This window comes from Corvus hawaiiensis, chromosome 10 (assembly GCF_020740725.1).
Source record: "Corvus hawaiiensis isolate bCorHaw1 chromosome 10, bCorHaw1.pri.cur, whole genome shotgun sequence".
NCBI classification, from domain to species: Eukaryota; Metazoa; Chordata; class Aves; order Passeriformes; family Corvidae; genus Corvus; species Corvus hawaiiensis.
The window spans coordinates 5,641,122-5,666,679 of NC_063222.1; the positions used below are offsets into that span (position 1 = coordinate 5,641,122).

General features: G+C 46.8%; 2 protein-coding genes and 1 long non-coding RNA gene across 10 annotated transcripts in view; 1 reads left to right on the forward strand and 2 right to left on the reverse strand.

Moving 5' to 3' along the window:
• Positions 1-422: 422 nt before the first annotated feature.
• Positions 423-20,430, reverse strand: SAP130 (Sin3A associated protein 130). 6 transcript variants are annotated; one of them, XM_048314692.1, is made up of 21 exons: positions 20,356-20,430; positions 19,753-19,869; positions 18,683-18,918; positions 17,979-18,137; positions 16,791-16,902; positions 15,154-15,278; positions 14,229-14,353; positions 13,507-13,657; positions 13,215-13,305; positions 12,851-12,955; positions 11,684-11,825; positions 11,297-11,418; positions 8,677-8,979; positions 7,510-7,684; positions 6,156-6,260; positions 5,075-5,436; positions 3,476-3,721; positions 3,073-3,198; positions 2,264-2,367; positions 1,480-1,593; positions 423-1,276 (listed from the first exon to the last, which is right to left on the reverse strand). In XM_048314692.1, the coding sequence occupies exons 2-21, from the start codon at positions 19,862-19,864 to the stop codon at positions 1,118-1,120; spliced, it is 3,174 nt and encodes a 1,057-aa protein (XP_048170649.1). In that variant the 5' UTR covers positions 19,865-19,869; positions 20,356-20,430; the 3' UTR covers positions 423-1,117. The 6 variants fall into 6 exon arrangements, with proteins under 6 accessions (XP_048170649.1, XP_048170647.1, XP_048170648.1 ...); XM_048314690.1 differs by having other exon boundaries at positions 3,476-3,724; XM_048314691.1 differs by having other exon boundaries at positions 7,510-7,687.
• An 803-nt stretch (positions 20,431-21,233) lies between these two features.
• On the reverse strand, positions 21,234-22,197 carry LOC125330813. The gene is made up of 2 exons (XR_007205710.1): positions 21,896-22,197; positions 21,234-21,665 (listed from the first exon to the last, which is right to left on the reverse strand). It is a non-coding gene; the product is annotated as an uncharacterized LOC125330813 (long non-coding RNA).
• A 75-nt stretch (positions 22,198-22,272) lies between these two features.
• The window catches only part of UGGT1 (UDP-glucose glycoprotein glucosyltransferase 1), a 41,963-nt gene continuing 38,677 nt past the window's right edge, over positions 22,273-25,558 (forward strand). For 2 of the 3 annotated variants that reach the window (XM_048314308.1, XM_048314311.1), the window contains exons 1-2: positions 22,273-22,312; positions 24,925-25,060. In XM_048314308.1, coding sequence (XP_048170265.1) covers positions 24,936-25,060 — 125 coding nt within the window. In that variant the 5' untranslated portion in view covers positions 22,273-22,312; positions 24,925-24,935. Of the gene's footprint in view, positions 22,313-22,673; positions 24,492-24,924; positions 25,061-25,558 lie in introns of those variants that run through there. The other variant, XM_048314310.1, reaches the window with a different exon arrangement.

Consider the following 25,558-nt stretch of genomic DNA (forward strand, 5'->3'; position numbering starts at 1 on the left):
CTTACTTCTCTAATTATAAAAATCAGGAAATAAGAATTAAATACTATTTTTTTAATCTAAGTTCTGAAAGAACTCAGTTCTGAATAAAGGAAAGATAACAGCACTGTAACTGGATGGAGAAAAGAATGTACTCTTAAAAGAGTTAGTTCATGAAACTGAAGTTTCCTGCTGAGGAGACTAAAAATGAACTGATTGGTAATTTTTCTAAAATACTAAAGTTAAATGGACAAGTGCAGGGGGGGTAATCCGTATTTCATCTTTAGGACCTGAATTGGGAACTGCATTACTCACCTTCCACAGCACAGGGTGCTGGCTGATTCCCAACATGCTGTTTCTTCTCCCCTCAGCTTCTTCCAAAGCTTTGTTTTCAAGCTTGCAGCTTGAAGAGTTTCACTGGTACAAAGGTACTCAAACTGCTCACGTACAAAACCCTCCAATTCCTTTATTCATGTTTTCAGGATGTATGTGGTACGTACAATTAACATTACACCAGCTACAGTACCTCTGTTGCAAAGAGGTACCTCAACACAAGGTATTCCAGAGCACCAACACAGACACAGACACTACAATATCACTTTGAAATGATTTCTCCCCCCCCCCCCCCTTTTTTTTTTTACCATTTTCTTTTAATCTTGACAGCTAGGACTTCTGAGCTGCTGGAGATTCTTTGTGGCAGATCCCCTAGTGCAGTGGCACTGGTGTAAGAAGGCTGCTTTAGACACTGGAAGGTCAGAATGAGAACTGAATGGGGTAACCGAAAGAGGTGCCATTTCCATTGCTCGGAAGCTTGGCTGCTGTCTGGGTCCATAGCTGTATGTCAGCCTCCTGGAGTCCCCTGCACAATCTCCTGCCTTACAGGTGTGTCCATACCTGACACATCAGGAGTTAAACAGTGGGACTGGAAAGACTTTAAAAAGGGATGAGCCTGAGAGAAATCTTTGTTCATTATGACAAGATCAAGGACAATCCCTTCAGGTCACCACGCTTCACGTGTCCATCTGTTCCCTAAACTCATCCGTTTTTATTCCGATGCTCTGCTTAAAAACAAACCCAAACTACAAAAAGGTTCAGCTCCATTCTGTACACGTTCTCCATTTCCAAAGTCATTAGTCTGCGTTCAAACCTTCTCCTTTCGCTTTAATTTGGACACTTTCTTGACAGTTCCGTTCTTGTTTAGAAGCTTCAAAACACGATCCTTGTGATCCAAGACCTTTAGCATGGAGTCTCGAGCCTCAGTGATTTGATCCATCACGAGTTTACACCTCTGCATGTTCCCCTGAAAGGAAACACTTGTCATTAACTGCAGAATGTCTGGTCTAAGCAATCCCTTTCCCTTTTCCTACTTGTGCCCCTCGTAACTGATAACACAGGAAGTGAACCCACATGGGTTTTTTTAGGTCAGCTTTAGCTTTTCCTAACAGCAGCAGGATGCTTTGTAACTAAGGGTATAGTTTTGGGTTGAGGGGCCACAGGACCTACCTGTATCAGTTCATTGATTCGATGCAAGTCATCATCGGTTGCTGCCTTTTTCTTAGGAATGAGTCCCTCCTGCAGGGCAGTCAGTCTCTCATACACATCATGCTCCAGGTTTGTCTAAAAGACATCAGCCCTTCATGAGAAGGGTCACTGCCAAGCTGGCAAACACTCGCCCACGTTAACAACACTACACAGAAACAGTGATAATCCATTCCCCTCTCAGCTGCTCTCGTCAGTGATTCAGAAGATGGAGCCTCTGACAAAATGTGGCACTATCCATTCCTTTTAACATCCTATTTACAGGATTGCTCCTCTTCTGAAGAAACATGGATCCTACTACAACTGCTTCCCCTACTTCTCACAATACTATTCCAGGAATGCAGAGGTTTTGGGGAGTTTGGTGCTAAAATGCAGAGCACCTACCTCACCCCCAACCTGAAACAGAAGCATCCAGGAATGTGGATCAGTGCTGCCTCCTCAGATCAGCCGCACCATCCCAAACAGACGCTTCTTCAGACCTGTGCACCAGCAGGAGGGAGTTGCCAGTTTTGATCATCTGTACAAAATACATCAGCTCTTATGTCTGGATCAAAACCAACACTCCAAGTTTCCAAGCCACTTATGCCACATTCCTGAGAAAGGGGAAAGCATGTCCCACTCCCTTTGGGCACTACACACCAGTTTCTTTAGGGTATCCCAATGTACTGAGTTTGTAAGAATATCTTCCTGTCTTACACAGCCTCATGTTCCCTCATATTGCGGGAAGCTCCAAGCCCCGTGCACCTACCAGCTGTAGTAGCTGCGCTGCACAGAGATGGACCTTCCACCCTTGTGCACGACAGGACACACCCTTCTGACTGGCAATCTCTTGCAGCATGGCCTTCTTCTCTTCTGTCACCAGGAAACACAAGCATACAGTACTCAAATTTCAGGAGCTGGCCAGGCCTCTCTTCTCAAACAACAATAACCCAAGTTCTGCTCCCACTACATCCTAATAAATGACAATGAGCAACGTTTTGATTCAGACAGGAAAGTGACCTCCCATCTGCCATGTACCTGACTGCTGCTCTCACTCACTAACAGGTTATCTGTACTTTCAGAAAGGTTACATCATAACCCCTTATTTTCTCATTTAAAGAATATAGTGCTCAATGTTTCAAACACCTGGCACAAACAGTAAAAGGCCCACCTTGTACTACTTCTCACTCCTAGATGTATTTGCACAGTTGTGAAAACCCAGTTTGCTTAAAAGTTTTTGAAATACTAGGTAAAAAGTCTGGAAGACAGTATCTGATCTCTGTTTTCCTTGCATTAGGTAAAAAAGTCTTCTTTAAAAGCCCATTTGTTACTTCACAAGACTAGTTACACTAAATATGGAATGTGATTAAAGTGCAAGTGTTAGGTAGCAAATGAGAAAACTCAAGTGCAGCCTATCACCACGGCATGTCACTTTTATGAGGATACCTTTTGTGAGCAAATTTCTATCACTGTGCATAAGTAGATTCATCAATAACCACACCATTTTCTCATTTACAAAACTACAGCTAACTCTGTGTAGCCTCCTTCCCTCCTTGTCTGCTCCATCCCGAGTCTGACCTTTGACGCGGACGTCGCTGTATCTCTGGAAGTGGTGGTAAGCAGCTTTCCAAGGGTTGCGGTAATGACGGAGCAGGGTGATCGGCGGCCTGGGACGCACAGGGACGTATCGTACACCTTCCTCGTCTACAAAAGGATCCAGAGCTGCATTATCATCGAGCAGTGAAAGCAGACTGGCATCCACTCCAGCAGCAGATCAGTAAGTGCCACCTCATACAAAATGTGTGTTGAGAAAATTCATTTTCCCTGAGCAGCCCTTTACAAAAAGTGCTGAGGAACAGATACTTGGATTCTCTATTACTCGTATTTAGGAAGTGGGAATGTGACAGAGCACCTTCTCTGAGAAACAGAACAGAAAATACAGACACCTGAATAAGAACAAAGACATCAGAGACGTCATTACCTATATACTCCTTTGGAGGAGACTTTCGCTTCTCTGCCTTCACCATCAAACTTTTGGCAGTGGATTTCTCATCATCAGTGCTGTTTGTTTCCATCATGTCCCCCTCCTCTGTGGAGATGACATGCTGCTGCTTACGAGGTTTCTTCCTCGGTGAGGCACCAGGTGGCAAATCGCTTGGAGGCATGGAAAGATTGTTGGCCAGCAGTGCCAAAGATGGAGACACAGTACTTGTAGTCAAAGGAGGGACTGCTGAGAGGAAGGAAAGAGAAGAACCCAAACCATCAGCAGTGGGAAGATAACGCATTGTTTGAACACTACTTCCAACAGTATTTCCTGTTTCAGCACAGTGTGAGGAACGTGATAGGTACCAACAGGCCAGATATCAAGCCAGCAGTAATTATTAGGACAAGCCTATAAGCTAAAGTTTTCAGTGTCTCATATACATAAAGAATGAGAGCAGAGCCAATTGTCCCTCAGTTGCTTCATACTTGAAACTTATGTTAATGTTAACAAAAAGGAATCATCCTAACATCTGTCTGTGTTACTGTAAAAAAATACCCCTCTGTATGTACACCGACACAAGTCACTGGCATAGTAAGCAAGTCCCTATCCTCTTGTGATGAGAGAGTCAGATGGAATCGAAGCACGACTGCAGCACTCTCCTTGCAGGAGTCTGCTTGTACTGCCAAGCCCTCAGCACTGATCAGCAGGTCACTGCACCAATCAACACACGTGTGGAGCTGGCAGCAGTGAGCCAGGTAGTCTGAGGGAACGCTCCCTGAACTTGGAGGGACAATCTCCATCAGCCACGACCAAGGCTGCAGCATAAAATTTCTGGGATGGGATCTCTTGACAATTTGGCATACCCACAAATGCCAGGAAGAGACAGAAGAACCCCGAAGAGCTTAATGCTATCTGCCTATGCTCCACACACGTCTGCAGCAAGGAGCTGCTTTCTTACAGGACAACATACAGCTTCAAGGAGAGTGATAAAACCAACAGCTAAACCTGAACTCTGAAACTCATGAAAGTGGGATGCACTCCTATCACTTTGCCACTATATAGTGCCCAAAAAGATCTGTAAGGATCTGAATTTACTGACCTTGTCATTTGATAGCAACTATGGCCAAGCTGGGTAAGTAAGGCAACATAATGAACATTTTTAAAAGTTCTAGAGAAAAATATGCATGAATCACAGGAGGGCCCTAGGAAGTCCTAATCTGGCCACGAATTCTTCACATATAAGAAAGGCCACTGGAGCTGAACAGTAGGATTTGTGAACAAACTGAATTTAACTGAGCTATTCCATAATATATCAGTACCACTGCTGAGCATGTGCATTTTAGGCAAGGAACTCACACAGACTCTTTGAAGTTGGATCATTTGAACGTGAACAAAGCAACCACAATAAGAAGTGATGTCATGGGAGATTAGAAAAAAGGCAAACTAGATCTTTATAAGGCATATGGGAGCTCTAGTGTTCTGTGCTACCATGGAAGAGATGACCTTTTAGTTTCAAGATGAAAGTGTTGCAATCCTCCTAATTCCTCCACTGTGTCAAAAACTAAAAAAGCAAGCGGATGATTACCAGCCACCTACCAGATACTGGTCGCATGATGTCCATAGGCTCCATTTCCTCTTTGATTTTGATCTCTGGTACCACAGGGCCCAGCACCGCTGACAGGGCACCGCTCATGGTGGATGGAGGAGCAGGTGCTGCCACGATGGTGGTGGAAGTGGGCGGGGCAGCCGGAACAGCTCCGGGAATGGTGGACAGTGCTGCTGCAGGCTGGGAGGTGGGACTGGCGGCCGCGATGATCGTTGGAATGGCAGAGGGGGGCTGCTGGGAGGTCGGGGGCACTGTGATGGTGGGCTGCTCGCCACCTTGGTTACACACTGCCTCCATAGACACAGGGACTGGAGTGGCCATGGACACGTGAATTTCAGGCTTTGGCTTGCCACTGTAGCACAAATAAAAGCAAAACAAAGTGAAGTGAACTGTATCTCAGTCATAAGCACCCAGCACAAAGGAAATGAGCCAAACTGGAGTCAGACTATCCAGTTTTTCCTGCACCCACCTGGCTCAATAAAGTGTTTAACAACAGGAGAAGGCTTAATCTCAGTTATATTTCCTCCTCCTCCCCCTTTCTAATCCTTTGTATTTATTATAGATACTACTTTTTCCATTCACCATGACAAGCAAATCCCATGACTAATTCCAGGTAACTTCAAAATACTTGTAAAAGGATCAAAAGAGTTTTACAATGCAGCCAAGAGGAACTTGTACCAAAAACTGTACTTGCCTCATCCTCTGCAGGAGCTCCCACTGTAGCTTACAGTTATAAAATTGTAAAGCCACTGAACTCTACTGAAGCACGGCACAAGCTGCATTTACCTTTCCTCAGTGTTAATTTTCAAGTACTATAGAAAAGTTTTGAGGCCTATCTCCCCTTTCAATAGTGGAGGGTTTTTGTTTGTTTCTGTGAAAGCTCATCACCACAGCTTTTAAGGGTTACTTCCTCAGCTTCACGAACAGCAGAACTTGTCAAGGCTGTTTGTCACAAATTCAAAATAGATTGTTTCCCAAAAGAAAGAAGAATGCTCCAATAGCCAAAGAGCACAAGTCAAACAAATGTAATGCCACTATTGTGATGCAGTTGGCTGTTTCCTAAAGTCTTACCCAGCAGGCCTTGGTGATCCAGACGTGCTTCGCATAGTGCTCTCAACACGTGTGCTGGCCACTTCAGGTGGCTGAGGGGGAATTAAGCTTTTCCGGACTGCCAGCCTGTAAGAGACAGACAGATCTAGGATTCCTACCTCCCTGTGCAAAGACAAACACCCCTGAGAGCAAAGAAATCAGCTCTCTTGCACAAACCAGGACAGGAGTTGTGGCTGTAGCACTGCTCTCTGTATTCAGTATAACCAATTCGCTACACAGAGAGTCTCATTTTACTTTTCAAATTAGGTATTATATTTTCTTTTAAAATAAAAGATTAGTAGCTCTGGCTTAGTCTCACCCAATTTAGGGCTTCTCCAAGAATGCCAGCTGTACTTTCATCCCGTCAGTGAGAACACTTCGCTGCAACTGCCAGGCTCCAGCAGTGGACAAAGGGGTCTGGCCATACTGCTGTCCTGTACTCCTGCTTCAAGACTGAGCAAATCATCTGGAACTGAACAGTGCTCAGATAGGTATCTGCTCCCTCTAGCTGGACCAGACTGTCAGACCCTGACTCCAGGACCTCAAGGCCTGAGTGTGGATGTTAAGATGATAAGGCTGATTAAGGTATTTTAGAGACTATTTAGTCTCCTGTGGGACCAAAAGTCAAATTGTTGTCCAAAATAATCAACCTCTCAAATGGAAACAGTCTTTAGTGATCTACCTCTGACTCTTTAACTTCTCTTTCAGTTTTAGAGCCTGCAGCTTCTCTGCCTTAAAAAAGGTTTCCACCCACATAAAAAATATGCAATTTTAATCTCACAGGACACATTAGTTCCAAATGCTTTCAGTTGCTAGTTGGAAGGAAATGCATTGTTAATTCTAAAGCTGTCTCTTGCCTCTTTATTAAGGCATTTAAAAATAGACAGGCAACATAAAATATTTTAAGAGTTTAGTTACTCCCTCGCTTTTTCCTAATCAGACTTCACAGCAGGGTACTAATCCTATCCTTTCCACTCATCCACATATTCTTCCAAGAAAAGCACTGAAGACAAAGCACCCAATTCTAATTTTAGTAGATTGTGAACTCTTTCTTTTTATCACACTGAGCAAGAAAGCCTCAGATCCACTTTCCCTCAAAAGGTCACTTTCAAGACCTAAGACACAAACTGTCCTTCTCATTTTATTACTGACAGTACAGAAAACTGTATCCTGCCCTGGGGGAGGAGAAGAACGGTTTCACCAATCAGCAGGTTACTCGCAACCACTGCTGAGTGAATAATCTGCAAGAATATTCCTTATCTCCACTGAAATGATTCCATTTGGCTGGGCTGGATTGCACAGAAGTCACTCACATGTCGCCTTCAGTTCTACTCACCCATCAGTGGCTGGTTTCTTGCGAAGGATGCTTGGGCGTGGGGAGGAGCCTTGGGCTGGAGCACTGGCACTGGCACTCTGGTTGTGGGTTTGCACAACAGTAGTTGCTGCAGAAGCAGTGTTGAATGTGTTGCTAATAGGATTGGCTACAATGGTGGCTCCATCTGCCAGGACTACTGCTGGGAAGGATGGACACGGACACAGCAGAGAGGAAAACACAGAGAGAGAGTGGAAAGCAGCAGTTACTTAATGAAATGTGATGACAAAGCAGGGGTTTGCAGAGCGTATGTTGTCCATTATCTGAGTCCCTCAGTCACTAACTGCAGTGTTTTCAGACACTTTTGTAAGCAGTATCTTTGCCACGAGCAATCTGATCACTGAACCTTCTGCAGGGAAGGTGGAAACTACCTCCTGCCTAACAAAAGCTTCTCAGGAAATAATCTTTTCCAGAAGACAAGGAAAACACAGAAATCACTAGGGAGATCACCAACACTATTGGGTCAACAGAGTAACACTTTTGGTAAGAGCCCATGTGGCAACACATGCTAGTTGTACATAAGCTACATCAGCTGTGTTTGCATTCTGACCTCCTGCCAGAGCCTGTTTGGCCAACTGAGGGATGCACACCACATGGACAGCCAGGAAGTCACAACACTGTGCCTGCCAGCTATGCAACAGCACGTTCTCTTGGATGCCATATCCCATTCCTCCAGTAAGCTGTTGGGGCTTCATCGGACCAATCATTTTTAATGAAAGATGGTTTCTGTCATAGCTCAATATCAGGTTACCAACAGCAGAAGGTACCTGGCTGTATTCTAATTGCTCCTGGGATCTAATGCACAGCCGGAGAACGTCGCTCACTTTTAAGTTACTTTTCCTACAAGGCCTTACTGAAGGCATTTGTTTAAGCTCAGGCACTGCCAGTCTTTTCCACTGAAGTAACCCATCCAAGGCTGCCCACACACTCCACCTAGTACGCTTTAAAAATAAATCAGTTCAGAAATAGGCAACAGATATTTGCTGTGAGAATATGTGCACGGATGTATTCAGTGTCCACCTCTGGACCAAAGAGACTGTAACAACATAATCAGTCAGAGCCAAAGGTGTAGGACAGCAGCTCGGCTGCTCTGTCTCGGTCTGAAGTGAGGACTTGGCTGCTTGCACTTACCTGAGGTCTTGGTGTCGCCGGGTGGCTGCTGGGCACCAATGGGTGCTGGCTGCAGCCCCTGCGTGCCCATGGGTGCAGCAGGGTGGAGTCCTTGTGTCCCGATGGGCGCTGGCTGGATGCCCTGGGCACTGATGGGTGCGGGCTGGATGCCCTGGGCACTGATGGGAGCCGGCTGGATGCCCTGGATGTGCCGGGCGTGAGATGCATCGACTGTCATCAGCTGCATGGGGTTCAGGTGCACAGTGGAGGCCACTCCCACACCGGTCTGGGCTGTGATGGCCGAGTTGGGCGCCTGGGCTGAAACTGGGAGCAGCAACACAGACACCTCACCAGCAGGTCACCTCAGTTCCCCCTACCATCTCTCGCTCAAATACTAACTTTTTTTTCAAAGACTTTTTTTTGCTTTGAAAAATTAATTTGCCAGTGTGCTTGTTGCAGTAGTAAATTTGAGAGTAGAGAAGTAAGATTGTCTGCCAGAGGAATTAAACATTACTGCTGATTTTCATTCTATTTTTTATTTCAAATTGCAGCAAGAGAGAAAAGATCAGTTAAACTCTGCTTTTAGGTAGACTCAAATTACAGTCTCAGAAAGCTGTGCTGTATTTTTGCTCACTATCATATTGTATAATGCATGTAAGTACCAACACTTGGCATTTTTTCCTGCTTAAAAAAATAGATTAAAAGTAATCAGAAACCTAAGTAATTTCTTGTGCTCTGAAGTTGAACACAACCTTATCTGGCCTCAGAACATGGCTCACAATTATGGGCTGGATCCCACAGCTCAAATGAACATGATTATCTTTTAGTGGCAGAGCAATGTTCCCAACAATACACCTTCTTTAAGTAGCTCAATTCATTTAAATAAATTCACAGCTCTAAACAACTGATTCCATCTTTTCAGATCCACTACACAGTGTATTACAGCTCTCCCACACAGCACTTAATAATACTGCTGGACCACTTGCAGACCCTGGATCTCCAGATTTCCAGTCTCTACAGAGCTGCACCAGGATTTCTGCAGGCACACACAGAATTCAAGTGTGAACTTGCCAACAATGGCCTTGCTTGCTAACAGTGCAGAACAAGCTGGTTTTATCATTGTCACAGGATTTCCATCAAGTTCTTGTGCTGACAAGACACTCTAAAAACAAGCATCAAAAATTGAAACAAGGTCCCTGAAAATGGCTCTGTATAAAGTGTGGCACATTTATCCTCTTAGTCAAAACACTACTGTTGCAAAACTTTCTATCCAACAAAATCCTTTTGGGATACTATGTAAAACACAACCAGCATTTGGAAAACCAAAGCCAACATTCTGCCTCCAAAATTCTGCATTAACTCTCCTTATCTCAGTGATCTTTTAAAAAGTCTCCTCTGCAGCCTGACTCAGCTGTGCTCAGCATAGGTGTACCTCCCTCCTCATACCCTGAATGCTCTGCTTTAAGTTGTCACCACCAGCTGCCATAATTAATACTTTCCATGGATTCTTCAAGTCAATTTAACAAGTAAAACGTCTCTGTCAATAAGCTCCTGATGAAGAACATACATTTGCATTTATACAAATGACCATTAGCCTACCACCACCCCAGTATGCCTCCAGAACTGGAACTCTTCACTGTGTGCAATTATGTTCTGTCAGGGAAAGTTTAGATTGGATGGTAGGAAAAAATTCTTCCCATAAAAGGTTGTTAAGCCCTGGCACAGGCTGCTCAGGGAAGTGGTGGAGTCCCCATCCCTGGAAGGATCTAAAAGATGTGTGAGTGTGTCACTTGGGAAAATGGTTTAGCAGTAGCCTTCGGAGTGCTGGATTAATGGCTAGACTTGAAGATCTTAAAGGTCTTTCTCAAACTTTAGGTTTCTAAAGAACCCTATGATTCTATACTTTCCTGTTCAACAAATGGGCTTTGCCACCTCCCAGTCCTTCTGAATTTCCTCTATACTGCTCATAGGTAACGTGCTGCCAGCAGACACAGATACGCCAGGAAAATCCACATCATGCATGTTCTTGCAGTCTGAACAGTGGAAATTATCACATTAGAGAGAACAGCCCTAAACGAGGTAAGGTAAAAATGCTCCAAATTTTGTCACAGAATGACATAAGTTTGGGTTGTGCATAATTTTTTTGACTGCGACTGTTCAAATACATTAATTGCTCCATTTTTCTAAACAGAACGCTAGTGCAAGTGTGAAAGGCAAATTATTTCTTCCCTTTTTGGTTCAGGTTTCTCTCTCAAACTGTACATTCACATGAAAAGATATTAAAAGAGCTTATCAGAACACCAGGGAATGAACATGTGTCAATGAGTTGGCTTGGTTTGGAGGAATGGAATTGTTTTGATTTGTAGAATCAAAAACTTTTACTTACAGACACGCAACCGCTGGGATATCAAATATGAAACTCCTGAGAAAACTGTTATTAGCTGGATTTAGTAGGCTCTGAATTAGTTCAGTACCCTCTGCCCATGGGTTTTCCCCTCTGTCAACAAGTCATCAGAGACTTTTTGTGACAAATTATCAGAATCAAGTGCAAATCCTTTTAGTTCCTTCCATCACTAAAGCACATACATAAGCTAAAATCTCAACAAAGCACCCGAGGCTGCTTGTCCCAAGCTGGTCTTACCTGGATACTGGCGGATGGTGGACACGGAGCTGGTGATGGGGGTGTAGGTGTGTGCAGTCAGAGGGTAGGCAGAGGGGGGGTATGTAGGCAAGAAATACTGGAACTGGACAGGCACCGACTGCCTACAGGCATCAAAGAGAGCAAGTGTTACACACGTGAGTTCAACAGTTAACCTTCAACCCCTGCCCTTCAGCACTCCCCGTGCTTTCCAATCTCATCTGTCATAAGCTATCAATTACCTCAACTATCATAATTGATCCAAAACTACCAAATCCCATCCCCTCCAGGCTTCTACAAGGTTATTTCCACCACAGCAGAAAAGCAGCAGGGCACTCAAACCCTTCTCACACACACTCTCATTGAGAGAGCTGTTAGTTCTCTGCCCACCTGTTGTCATTTCTGGTTTCCATTGCTACTGGGTTTGGAGATGCCCGGTGGCTGGACAGAGGTATGAGGTTACTCCTCTCTGCTGTGTAATCAGACTGGATCCGGGGAGAAGTGTGTGTGATTTGCTGGGGAACCACTTTAGCTGCATAAAGACAAACGCTTAATCAATTGACAGGCAAGGGAAAGGCTAAGAAACACTGCAAAGGCAAGATCAATAACTTTGTCAAAAAAACCAAGCAACACTACTCCCTTCCCTCTCAACCCAAAACAACCCACCCCATCCACAGATTATTTCCTATCCACAACAGACCAAAAGGAGAACAAAGCATTTCTCACCAATTTCTAACAGAATGGATGGATATTCTAAATACATATATAAACTACACTTGCTAACAAAGTCACTTCAGTGCTCAGATTAAGTTCATTATTTTAGGATCAGCCCAAACCATTCTGATGACAAGAACAAGTTATCTGAGTTTTGAAAGCAGAGATCAAGGGAAATGAGACCAAGACAGACAAGTGTATGTGGACAGAGGCCACGAAAAGAAAGAAAACACCTACAAAAGCTTTACAAGAAATGCTGATGTATGAGATACAATTTCACTCCTTGGAAATAAAAAGAGACTACAAAATTTCAAAAGAACAAGGAGGTCAACAGGAAAACAGACAAACAAAAGGAACCTTATGGAGTTCTGTAGGAAACATCTCAGGCACATTCCACATTCAGGCAAATAAAGTTCCCACCTTTAGACCTTAAGTGTTTTACATTCAAGTGAACACACTAATCAAATTCAGCTAGGCTACACCTAACACCTCAAGAAGCACATGAAGTAACTTACAAAATCAACTAAGAAAGCCATAGTCTATCACCAAGCAGTTATAACTTTTGCAGTATCCAGTGCAGGTATTGAAGTGCCAAAAGGCCCAAGTTTGTCTAAAAATTCAAGAGGAAGTAAACGAGCCATTTTATTATCTGCTCCTCCTAGAACATCTATTTCTTCCTGGTATTAAAAAAAAATTAGAACAGCAGACCTGTTAATTGGTTTCTCCCAGTTTGAACTGATTTCCTTTCCCTCCTTAATTTGCTAACATGCACAAACACTTCCAGCATACAGAGAAAAACTGAAGCATCAGTTACACACTTTTCTGAAAACTGAAATCACTCACCAACTGGGATGTTTGAGGTCGTGACAGCTGTAGCATGGGAAGAATGTGAGGGCATTGTCATGGTAACAATGGTGCTTGTAGGCGCTTGGGTGTGAGATACAGAACCTGAAGAAAAAAACCAAACTTAATAGGAGATCTTTCTTTGGAGCCCTACCATGCCAGGGTATCTACATCCTAAAGAGGGCAAAGAAGAACTCTGTAATTTCTCTCCTGAAGCCTGCTCATGCACCTCCAAATGCAGTCTTTACCATGAAAAAAGTTTTGCTCAGAAATGATCAGGTTCTAAATTCAAAGAAGAAAGCCAACAAAAAGCAACAAACCCCACCCCTCACGATGCTCCCACAACAGCATTACGAATACTCACCAGCTGTGGTTGCTGAAGCAATGGTATTCGTTGCCAAAATAGGTGCCACAGTTGCTGCTGCCACTGGAGTACCAGTACTGAAAATGGTTTTCTATGAAAAGAAATTTTTGAAGTTAGAAGACTACCACATTTAAAATCTATACTTAGTATGGAATCATCTTGCACTGACTGTAAAGAACATTAATTTCTAACTCATACTAACTCTTTTCCAAAATTTAATCTTAGCCTGCAAGCTATAAACAAAAGAGATCTCAAGAAGCAGCAAGAGGGTTTTCTGGTGCTTGCAGCTTACCTGAGCCATGGTGTGGAGCTGTGGTTTCTGTGTGCCTATGGCGGGGTGCGAGGGCAGCGTGATCCGTGTGGCCGTGTCCCGGGGCTGCGCCGGCCGCTGGATGCTGATTGCTGCGGAAGGGGGGTGCTGCTGGATAGACAGCGTGGGGCGACTGAACAGGAAGAAAAGTAATCATCAAGATAACCATGTGGATACTGAATATGGAAGATACAACACAGGGACACGCATCAGGCCTCTGCCTCCTCCCCGGTGGCAGCAGCGCTGCTGTCAATCACATGGCAAAGCAACATAAAGAGTTTGAACTACACTGTTCTATCCTCATCTGCCCAATGTACTCAGCCAGAAGGGCAGTCTTATCATAACTCTTATCAGTTCATAAAGGGAACTTCATGTCAGGGATGCTTTTCAACATTCATGTTTCACTTTTTGCTGTGTCTTCGTAAAAAATACGGGCCAAATATTCACAAGTTCCCGCAACACAAACTCTGCTGTCCAGGGAGCAGGGCTTCAAAAGTGATTCATTAAGGTCTTTCCTTCTCGTAACACAGAGCAGCAGTTCATGTTTATACCCATTTTTATTCACAGAACTGCAAGGATTTGCACTGCACAAGCATTACTATTTTTGTTTTATATCATTCCACATGTACAGGATTATCAGCTCTGGATGATTAACATTTCTCCTCACTGCAATTTCTGTCAAGTCAGAGCACTGTAGGTTTTACCTGAGGGTTGACTCTGTGGCATGTGCTGCTGTTGTGGTTATAACAGGGGACTGAGCTCTTGTGGCTGAGACAGTTGCCACCACTGCAGGAGGAATTGTGCTCGAAGTTGTCACAGGAGGACGAGACTATTAAAAAAAAAAAAAAAAAAAAAAAAAAAGTTAAAGAGAGAACATTCAGAAAGGAAATTCTGCTGTTTAGAGAACAACTAGGAATTACTTGGTTAAAACTGGCTTCCCTACACCTTGTCACTAAGTTTTGGCATTCTGAGACATTTCCAGTCTTTCTGAATTGATCCGCAAGCTCCTAAGCAGAACTGTCCTGGTTTTCAACACACACAGAGCACAGGAACCAGTAACCCACAAAGCTAACAAGACCACATCTCTTGAGGGTCTTTAGAAAAAGACTCAAAGGTGTGCTCCCTTCAGAATGAAAAGAAATTCCAATCCAAGTATAGCCATGAAGTCAGAGGTGATTGGGATCCTAACTGAAAGCACAATGTGAAGATGTTTAATCCTCTGTCCTAAGGCTGAACACTAGCACTGCTTTTAGAGAGATGATACCTACAATCCTCTCCTTATACATGTACAAAAGCTGAGATATACATATTACAGTGAGACTTCAAAAATTCTACATCAATTCACATATTGAAGAATAAATCAACACCAGCACATTGTACCGGACTTTTCAGACTTTAAAACATGAACATGTCAGAACTAAACTGTCTTCCCAGTTTCTAAGCATTTTGGAGACAGATAAAAACCCAATTTCTGGCACCAAGTCTACGAAGAAAATAAAGAAAATAGACCTGGAAGAGAGCTGACAGCCCAGTAATCAGGCAATTAGAGGTTATACATTACAGATATGTGCCAGGAAGAGTTTGGAGCTGGCAGTCAGTGATGTGCAGAGCTGCCTGGCTGCTACCTGCCTGGATTGGCTGGTGAATGATGTGCTGAACTGCTGGCTGAGCTGCGGCCGCATTTGGCAACTGGGAAGCTGGTCTCAGGACTGTGGTTACTTTGGAACTGGACATCACTGCAGCAGCTGCTGCACCTGGGGAACAAACAAACGAAGCATGTTAAATTGCGTGCACCCAACAGCTCCGACACAACCACAGACAGACCCTGACATTAGCTGGCATGTCAGTTCTAATTTCATATGCATGTCAGTTCACGTGATGTTGGTGTAAAAATAAGGCTTTCAACAAACATACATAAGGTTTAAAAAAAGCATGTGTGGAGGGGTAGGTATTATTTAAATTAATTTGCTTTAGAGGTATCTCTTATTCCCCTGTAATAGTCTTGTATGGCAAATCCCATGTTTTCTTATTCCAAGCTATGGAAGTCAGTAGAAGTAATTCAGTTTGATTACTGAGCCAATGTGTAAATAAGTCACCTGATACCAGCAATGATCTCACTGCACCTGATGAAGTTCAGAAGAAAAATACACTTGCAAAAGAAGGAAACCAAAACAAGGAAACACCATACAAAACAAAACAAACAGCCACACCTCCCCCCAAAAAAAACAAGACCAAAACTCCACACCATTTAAACCTGCAATTGATTAATTTGTCTACTGTCTGATCACTCCTGATCATAATAAATCACCAAGGCCAGTAGCCTTGCAATCAGTTGATGGACTGGATTGCATACCTTCTGTACATGTCCTCCATTGAGATGACTACCTCAAAAGTTAATAATCAAACCAAGAGACAAAGAGCAGGGAAAAAGGGTAATGTGTACTGAGAGTCCAAGTCTGTGGCAGCTGTCCCCCAAGAAGCAGGTGAACACTACTTTAGCTACAGATAAACATCCACAGTCCTTCCATCTGCTCTAGTTGAAGAAGATTATGTTTTAGCTCGTGTCCATTTATTTTTCTTGAGTGAGCAAATAACATTGAACATAAAAAGAAATAAAAGTGACAAATGGTACTTGGAATTCAGATCAATTTAAAGCTGAACTACAAACCTAACCCATAAGACTTCGAAAGTAAAGCTGCAGTCAGAAATCTTACAGGCTGTAAAGAGCACAGGGCTGCATTAAGGGGCTGATCTCCTGTTTTACAAGCTGTAGCATCCAAAATCCTGGGAAACAAGAGCCTGTAGTTGTCACAGGTAAATGCAAATGCACACAATATGATGTGTTAGCATGCATGAGTGGTCCTGTGACAGGGGGATACAAGAATGTGCCTCACAACTGCCCAGCTGCCCCTGCCATAGGTGAGCAATACTTGCTACCAAGAATGTACATGACATTTTGCAGGGTAGGTGAGTCTCTACCAGTGGATATTTTTTCTTGAAAGTGTTGACTGTTTTAACAGTAAAGAATTAGAATAACAGATGTGCTGGTATCTGTCAGCATTTTAAACACTGTCTCATGGTGCTGCCCTAAATGGCTGAAGGCAACATAATTCTTAAAAGGCCAGCAGTCACTCACTCACGCTAACAGTTTAAACATCTGAAGAAAGAGTTGCATTAGCAGCGAGGAGAGTTTCAGAGGTGTGGGCTAAATGCACCAGCTGAGAGACTGTGAACAGGAGGCAGGGATAGCACAGCTGGATCTTTACCTCGGGGCAGATGAGATGCTCCAATGTGCAGGGGAGGCCCAGGAGCACTACTCCTGATGATGGACATCTGCACGTTGGTGGCCATGATATGATGCAAGTTACTGGGATGCCCCTGCAGAGTTCAAGAACAAAACAAGTCAGCTGTGTTGACAAAAATTAATGGCCACAGAATTACCACATCTCAGCCTCAGAGACAGAAAAGAGATTTTGGAGAAATAATCGGTGTACCAAGGTTGCATGCATTAAAAGCTGAGTGGAGAAAAGAGGCAGGTGTTTGTACAGGATAAAGTTACAGAGCCTGCTGACACTGCAAGATGTAAACACTTCTCTGTTTCACTGGTCTGTTTTTATGGTTGGTACCTGGGTGACAGTCACCCAGTAGCCACCCACAAACAACCACAGAGTTGGCCCTCCTAGCATTGGTGACATTAAGGCATAGTTTCATACCACCTCTCCAATAAAGTTGAGAGAATGGTGGAAATCTGGCAAATGCTGGAACAAATTCTATTTTTTCATAACTCTAGACTTCCCAGAGATATTAATATACAATAAATCCACTGAAACTGCTGCACATCCTTAGCCAGACTAACTCAAGTCCACCTAAAGACACTTTACATCAAAACCCTGAGAGATTTAGCAATGAGCGTTCTGACAAACTATTTTCAAACCACCGGAACTGGCTCTGCAGTCAAGTTAGAGGAGAAAAAATTTTCAAAAGCGTTATCTACACAGGCTCCCTCAAATTTTGTCACTCCTAGTTCAGAAGAACACAGTGCAAACTCATGAACTGTTCACCAGCCTCTTCTGATCTCCTCCCAGGGAAGCTGAAGAACACTGCAATAATGAATCCCAGCAGTTTGTCTGCAGCAGAAATTCTCCAAGTGACACTGACACAGCAGGAGCTTTTAAGGAAAGACCCAGCTTTTGGGTATGGCTCTGCCATCAGAGCCTGGCTGTGCTATCTCAGTTGGATGATTACAACAAATCAGCAGCTTTGTAAAGAGGTGGTGATAACTGAGGCTGAAGTTTAATGATACAAGCAGAACTGATCCAACAACCAGTGGCACTGAATTGGGAAACCTGCTCTTTTACCTTCCCTCCTGCTCCAAAAGCCCACATTTTCAGTTGTACGTGTATTGATCTGACCATGCAGTCAGATGGAACAGAAAAGCCACTAAAAAACCACACCTGTTGCCCACTGATTGTTGCCACAGGAATTGTTGGAGCCTGTGGTATGTTGCTTTCCATGGTCACAGTCACTTGCCCAGGGACCTTTGTGGGAGCTGAGAGAGTAGAGGGTGGAGCAGGAGCAATGGGCCGGCTGGGCATGGTGGGCTTCAAGGGAGGCTACAAGAAATGGAAAGACAGAGACATTGGCAACTTCAAATGAGAGCTCAGTGTTGAAGCAGCAATCATTTTGTGGGGTCAAAGCCTGAGGAGAAAGTTTATGCAAGTATGGGTAAATATTTGGAGAAGAAAGATACTGAATATTTGGTTATTCCTAACAAAGAAAGGGCATATTTTGTCCTGGAAATATGCAGGTTCTAGCATGAGTCATCAGCAGAATCTGTCAGGGCTATGGTATTGCCCTACAGACACTGGATATTAACAGTTAATTTTATACCCTGCAGAGAAAATGGAAGATTTCAGAAACTGATTGAAATCACTGTTCTCCTAAAAGATAAACAAAATACACCCCCCTCAAAAATAATACTGAAATACTAGCAAGTCCTCAGTGTATCATCTGGAACCCACAAGGCACTGCACAGTCAGCAGAAGCATGCAAGGAAAGCTTTAGAAACAAAAGCAGGGAAGGTTTGGCTGTAATTTACTTTTTCTCAACACCGACTCATACAGATCGTATTTTTTCCCCCGATGAATCCTCTCATTACCTTCATAAGCCCATCCGAAAAAGAAAGTGGCACAGCTGGAGTCAAGTGTGCTGGTGGTGCTGTCACTGTCACTGGGGCACCAGACTGGACAGGGTGGTGCTGTGTCAGCATCTGGACCTGTGGGTAAGGCCGAACCACCACAGGCTCCTGCTTCTCCTCCCGAGGCTGTATGGAGCCACTGGGACCCATGTGTTCTCTGGGAGCAACTTCTGACTCGCGACTAGATTCGTCACTCACTAGTGAAAAAAAAAGAGAAGAAGGTAAGAATTGTTAAAAAGTTCGCTTTGGGCACCCACTAGGTCAGAGATGAGACATCAGAAATATCTAAGGTAAAGAAATTCACTCTTACAATTAAACATATTCCAGTGATGAAAAAACTGGGAACTCTGGCACTGCTTCTGTCTGTTCCCCTCAGAACTGAGGGGTCTGGCAATGTTGGGCAACCTGGGGTCAACTCTGAGAAGTCCATCTAAACACCTTCTTTAAACACAGATTGACTAAGTTTTCTTTCAAGTGAAAAAGTTTTAATTATCGTAGTAACTGCCATTAAACCCCACATCAAACAGCATGAAAAACTCCGCACTTAATGCAATATCTATCTGAATATCAAGCTGAAAAAAAAGCATAAACCCTCCTGAAAATGCAGCTGCTCCCCCAGTCACTTCTGGTGGCCTGCTGAAAACCTGTCACCGTGGCAGGGACAGCAGGACCTGGAATCAGGGTTCCCACTCCATTTCCAGCGCCATGAGATGGATGTTCCCATGCCCACTCGTCACTTCTGCTAAGAACACACAGCGGACGAGCTGAGAGGGACAGACAGCTGCGCACAGACACTTGGCAGCAAAGGCGCATCCCCCTTCTGCCGGCGCTCTCCAGAGCCGGCAGCTGACCCGACTCCCACGGCGTTCTCCCCACGCGGAACCGCGGCAGCTTTCAGGTCGGCTGCCACAGCCCGCGGGGCCGCCTCGCTCCTCCCGCCCGAGGCGGAAGAGGGCGATGGACGGGGCGGGGTCACCGGGATCGCTTCCCACCCCTGGAGCCGACAGATGCGGGGTCGGGATCGCGCTTACCTGTGGCGGCGGGGGCGATAATCCCGGCGGAGCCGCTGGTGGGGATGGGCGGCGGCGCTGGTCCCAGGGCGGCGGGAGGCGCGCCCGAACGGGGAAACTGCTGCGAGCTCATATCACCTGGGGGCAGCGCGGCCGTTATGTCGCGACACGCGCGGCCCGGCGCCGCCGCCCCCGTCCCTCCTCCCTCCCTCCCTCCCTCCCTCCCGCTCTCCGGGCGCGGCCCCGCGGCCCCACCCACCCCGGCGCGCCCGCGCGGGCGGGCTCGCGCGGCGCCCGACCAATGGCGGCGGGGCGGAACCGGCCAATCAGCGCCCGCCCTGCCCGCCCCGCCCCGCCGCGCCGCCGTGATGGGCCGCAGGGCCCGGATGTGCCCGGCAGCGCGACGGCCCTGCCGCCTCGGCCCGGTCCGCACCGCAGCGCCGTACCCTGCTGTCGTCCCTTCGCGATGCCCCCTCCGCAGCTCTTCCGCCAGCTGAGGCTCGTTCCCTCCCTGTCGCCGTCGCGCTTTGACGCAGCGGCCGCCGCCCCCTACCCGCAGCCCTTCCTCGGAACCACCCCCGGCCCGCAGATCGGGGAGATGCCGTGCGCTGGCCGCGGCAGTACCTGTGCCCGAGACGGTGCCGTGCGCCGGTCCCTGAGCCCGGTCGCCCCGCGTCGCCGCCGCTGCCGAGCGCCGCTTCCGCCGCTGCAGCTGCCCGCACCCGATTGGCCGCGGCCGGTCCCGCCCACCCCGAGCTCCCGCGTCTCATTGGCTACCGAGCCCGCCCTCGGCGCCGCCGGGAGGTGTAGTCCACGCTGAGGTTGTGGTGGGCACAGATCTCGCGAGGCGCGGGGAGGGCGGCGCTGTGCCCGAGCGCGCCATTGGCCGCTCGCCGCGGGGTTTCCGAGGAGACGCGGGGTGGGCGGGGAGGGCTGCGGTCACCCCCGGGCCCCGCCTTGGAGCGCGGTGCCGCCCCTGCTCCGGCCCGAGCGCCTCTGGCCACGGCCCCGAGCTCCCAACGCCCCCGTTCTTGCTCTCCACACCCGGCCAAACCCACTCCCCCCCCCGCAAATCCCCAGCACCCATCCTGGGAAGTGACAAGAGGACATGGCGGGGAGACATTGGGGGTCCCTGGGGAGGGCACGGAGGGAGTCAGCACCCCTAAAACATCCCAAAATCTCCATCGTTCGGGCGGTCTCCAAAACTCCCTGGGGCCTCAAAGTGCTCCCCCTAAGCCTGGGAAGGGAGCAAGGACATGGCTTGGAAGGGGCGTTGGGGATCCCCGGGGGAGGCACTGATGGGGTTACTTACCCCACCACTGGGTAGAGGGAAAAAATTTTTAAAAAAAGGCACAAACCTTGGAGATGACGCACATAACAGCCCTGAGAGACCACTACTGCAGGGCTGCCTCGGGTTTGGTCACAGACACATCAAAACACCACCATTATTCATCACATTGTTCTCGTGTCATAAGGCTCAGAGATGAAGTCAGCCAGACACCTGCCGCTTTCAGAGTTTTAATAGTGTTTTAAAATGAAACCGGAAAGAAAACCTTTAAAACTTCAGGATCACATGTAAGTAATCCCTAGGTCTGCCTCGCAAACCTTAGTGTTTGTGTTGTGAACAGCCCTGCAAACATCTGTGGCCATGAGCAGTAGTGGGATGCCACTCTCCAGGATACCCACCAGCCACCACCTGTCCCGCGGTTCAGCTCAGCTCTTGAGGCACTGCCTTACCCTTGCCGTAGTTACTTTGCCTGGACTCACAGCTTTCTCCTGGCTTTCCGTGTCTTGCCGGAGACCCCAGTTCTGCTGCCCCACCCCCGGTGACACTACAGAACGCTCGGAGGGCGCGGCGGGGGCCGGTGAGCACAGAGCACACACAGAGTGGCGAAGCGTGTTCGGGATGAACGAGCGACAGTTCAGCGGGGGTTCTGATGGAGAAGGTGTAAAAGGTACAGAGAAAATAAATGAAGAACGACTGTTTTTTAATCTGCCATATGCTGCTTTCGGTTTCCCCCCGTCTTTACACTACAAATAAACGAGCAGCTGAAGGAAGCAGTTGTTTGCACAGGGTCTCCTTCCAGCAGCACAGGCTGGCGACCGCTCACGGGCCAGTTAATAACGGAAAAAACACAGGTTCCACCTTCGCTTCGGGCGTTACCTCCTTCAACTGAGACTGCACAGAAGTCCAGGAAAAGCCCCTGCTGTTAGCACGGCCCTTCCCTGGGGCCGGGGCTGTCCGGCCAGCCCACGGCGGGCTGCGGGCGGCGCGGGAGCGGCTCCCCGATGGCGGCGGCCCCGGCCCGGCCCCGCCGTCACTGTGCGGCGGGAGCGGCTCCCCGATGGCGGCGGCCCCGGCCCGGCCCCGCCGTCACTGTGCGGCGGGAGCGGCTCCCCGATGGCGGCGGCCCCGGCCCGGCCCCGCCGTCACTGTGCGGCGGGAGCGGCTCCCCGATGGCGGCGGCCCCGGCCCGGCCCCGCCGTCACTGTGCGGCGCCGTGCGGCGCTGGCTCGGCAGCGGAAGCGGAAGCAGCGAGGGCGGCGGGAGCCGGGCGGCGCGCGGCGGGGCCGTTCGCAGGTGCGGGCACCGCAGTTACCGGCCGGGCGCGGCGGGGCCGTGCGGGAGCGGCGGCGGGGCGGGCCCGTGGCAGCGGCCTGGGTGGCGGCGGGCGGCCGGGGCGGGCGTCGCAGCCCCGCGGAGGGGAGCCTCGCTGCGCGGCCGACACCGGCGGGGTCCCTCGAGCGGCCTCCGCGCCCCGCGGGGGTCGGGCGGTCGGTCCGCGGGCGCACGAGTGGAGCGGGACCGGGGAGCGGCGGCAGAGGCTGTGCCCGCGTTTAATGCCGCGCACCATTAACCACTTGACGGCCCGGGTTTGATGTGTGTTTTGAGCCCTGGGCGGCCCGGAGCTGCCGTGCGGCTGCTCAGCGCTTCAGTGACAGGGGGCTGGCGGCGACCGGCAGCTGGAACAAGGCATTTCTGGTCATGGGCTGACCAGTTAATCGCCGTCGTTTGGTTTCAGTATCCGTAGCACGGCAGCTTTAAAGGGCGTGCTTACACAGAGCCTGCCGAGCTCTCAGTGATCGCTGTTACCAGTGATCCTCGCCGTGCGCGGTATCGGTCCAGGGAGCTCAGCGCTGTGTCCGCAGCAGCGCTTGCCCTTCCGTCCCGCTCGCCTTTGCCCTTCCGTGCAGTGCAGCGCTTCGCCCGCTCGCTACCAGCCCGACCTCACAGGACATGGCAGAGGGCACTGACTGTAAATGTGGGCTGATTTATTCCTTTCCCCAAGGCTGGATGTCCAAGTTTCCGGAAGTATTTTAAACAGAGTAATTGGAGGAAAAATAAGGAGGAAAAATATTTACAACTGGGGTGTGAAAAATCCGCTTTGCAATGTCATAATTCAGATTGGGTTTTGCTTTGTTACCTAGCACAGAGCTGAATCTTTTTGTGTCACTTATGTTCATTCCCGTGCCTCTTGCCCCTTTTTCCGTGGTGTATTTTTCTTTGAGATACCAGTCATTCCTTTGTTTTATGGCTGTTATTATTGAGGGCTTGTAGATACTTCTAATCTGCAGGTTTTCAGTTGGCTAAACTGTGTCAGGTGACAGATGTGTCCTTTGGTTTCTTTCCTATTTCGTGCAGAAAAAGGCTTTTATTACAGTCTTTCCCAGAGTGGGAAAGCAGGCACAAGAGAGCAGCATAGGAGCTTTAGGCATGAGAATGCTGTTCAGTGTATTCATTTACCTGTTCCAAACTCCAGTGTATGATTTGCAGAGAATAAGAAGGACCCATCTCTGGGAGGAACTGTGAACTGTGTCCTTTTGTTGTACTTGGCAGAAGTCAATGTTTCACTCCACAAATATTGGCTGAGCTTCCCTCTCTGCACACCGGGAGTGATGGCTGTGACCATTCTGTGATGCCATCTGTCTGCTTCCCAGGTGTGGCATAAAGCAAATGTCGTGTGCAGCTGACCAAGCTGCTCTTTGGATATCACAGCAGGAACTTCTGCTTTTATCCCCAGAGAAAGAACAATGTCTGAGTTATTGCTGGGAAACATTTGGCTGGAGGGGTATAAACTTTTAAAGAGAGTAGGATTTGCTTCGTTTGTCTGTGTATATATACAGGTAGCTTAGAGCTATAGATATATAACCCTATTCTTTACATTGAGATAGTAATAAAAAAGAGACAGAAGTTAGATCCTGGCAGGTTATTGGGTGTGATATATGTAGAATTGGAGCAGGATGTTTTTTCAGGTGCAGGGGGGACATGGAAAATGAGTTATCCAGAAAAAAAGAAGGATAAAGAAATGAAAGAGTACCTGAGTGCATATTGGGGGTGTGGTAAATATAAATGTACTTCAGTCAGAGAGGGGCAAAAAAAGCTTGAAATTTTGGAGACTGTAATGGAAAGCCAACAGAAGAATTCAGGTCTTCCATAAGCTGAAGAATTGTTGGCAAGGAAGTTCCACTCGGCTTTATTTTGGTGTGTAGGCCAGAGAATACAAAGGCTTGAAAATACACATGAAGGACAATAAAGAAATGTCATAAATTTTTCTTTTTGGCTCATTTGTCACAGTAGGTTGTATCATTTGAGTCTGTTTGCATTATTTCATTCATTTTTCAGCTTTTAAATTTGGTGGTGCTTAGTGCAGCTGGGAAATACTTGTTTCTTCATTCCTCAAAGAAGCAGTCTGCTGTGCCCAGCAGAACCTGAAGTAGTAACTGGGGAACCTCATCCTTGCCTGGCTCATCTGATTCTGGTTAGTCCACAGCTGCTGAATCTGTGCTAACACAAGGTGTGACTTCACCTCCCGTGAAATGAACAGCAGGCTGTTTTCCCACCCAATCTGAAATAAGTGCAGTTTGCAATACCTCTTAAAGCAAGTAGAATGTGGTGTTGGTGTCCCGGAACAGAAGCAAGCTTATTTGAAAGCATAAACACACAGGAAGATGGAATTGATTTAGGTTTAATTGCATCTCAGGAGTAAGACTGTAAATTCCTTGCCTCTCTTCGAGTTTTCATAGTGTTTCTGATTTTGTGAGCCCAGGTGAGATGATGATCATCTCATTAATGTATTGCATTAAATGCAATCTTAAAATCTTAAAATACATCTCAGTGTATTTGGATATGTGAGACCTGTATTTGTAAGAAGAGACAATGCAAAACTCATTATTTTCTTTCATCATTTTCAGCCTTCTATAAAATGGAAATACTTATTGCAGTTCTTGGAATCTGGCTCAGCTCTTCACTTGTAAAAGCAGATTCTAAGGCTGTGACAACATCTCTAACTACAAAGTGGTCTTCAACTCCTTTACTCCTTGAAACAAGGTAAGTGCATTGTGATTTTTTTCATTGTCAAATCAGAATATTCTTAGAGGATAAAGTGTTGTCTTTGTGGCACTTTGGTTTCTGGTCACTACCAACAGTAATAACATGGAACGTGCTGTGTGGGGGGAGATGGGAGGAGTATTTTAGAGGAGACAGTAGCAGGTGTTTTGTGTGCTAAATTCTTTCATCATGCATTAGAACAAACATTAATAACCATTAACAATTACATAGTTGGTATTTTTATGAAGTTTTACTCAAAGCATGAGATAGAGGAGTTTAGCATGGTCTTGTAAGATTCCATAGCTAAATGTATTTTACTTCAGTGTTGTAGGCTTTGTAGGTTTTGATACACGTCTCCTGCTTGTGTGTATTTAGCTCAGTAAAGCTTGAGTTTAACTTTCTTCATGTGAGTTGTGCATTGATTAAAGTCAATTGCTTTGTTAAGAGTTGTGCAAGTCACCCTGGGAACATTTGTTCTGTGGTATTAAAGACTTTTTT

Bases quoted from the DNA above. Each gene is read 5' to 3' on its own strand.
- SAP130 (XM_048314689.1), bottom strand. From the start codon at position 19,864: ATGAGCTCGCAGCAGTTTCCCCGTTCGGGCGCGCCTCCCGCCGCCCTG. The intron at 3,199-3,475 runs GTAATGACGTCT...ATCCTTTTGTAG, and splicing joins TCCTCCAAAGGAGTATATAG to ACGAGGAAGGTGTACGATAC. The intron at 1,277-1,479 runs GTAGGTCCTGTG...GTTTCCTTTCAG, and splicing joins GAATCAATGAACTGATACAG to GGGAACATGCAGAGGTGTAA.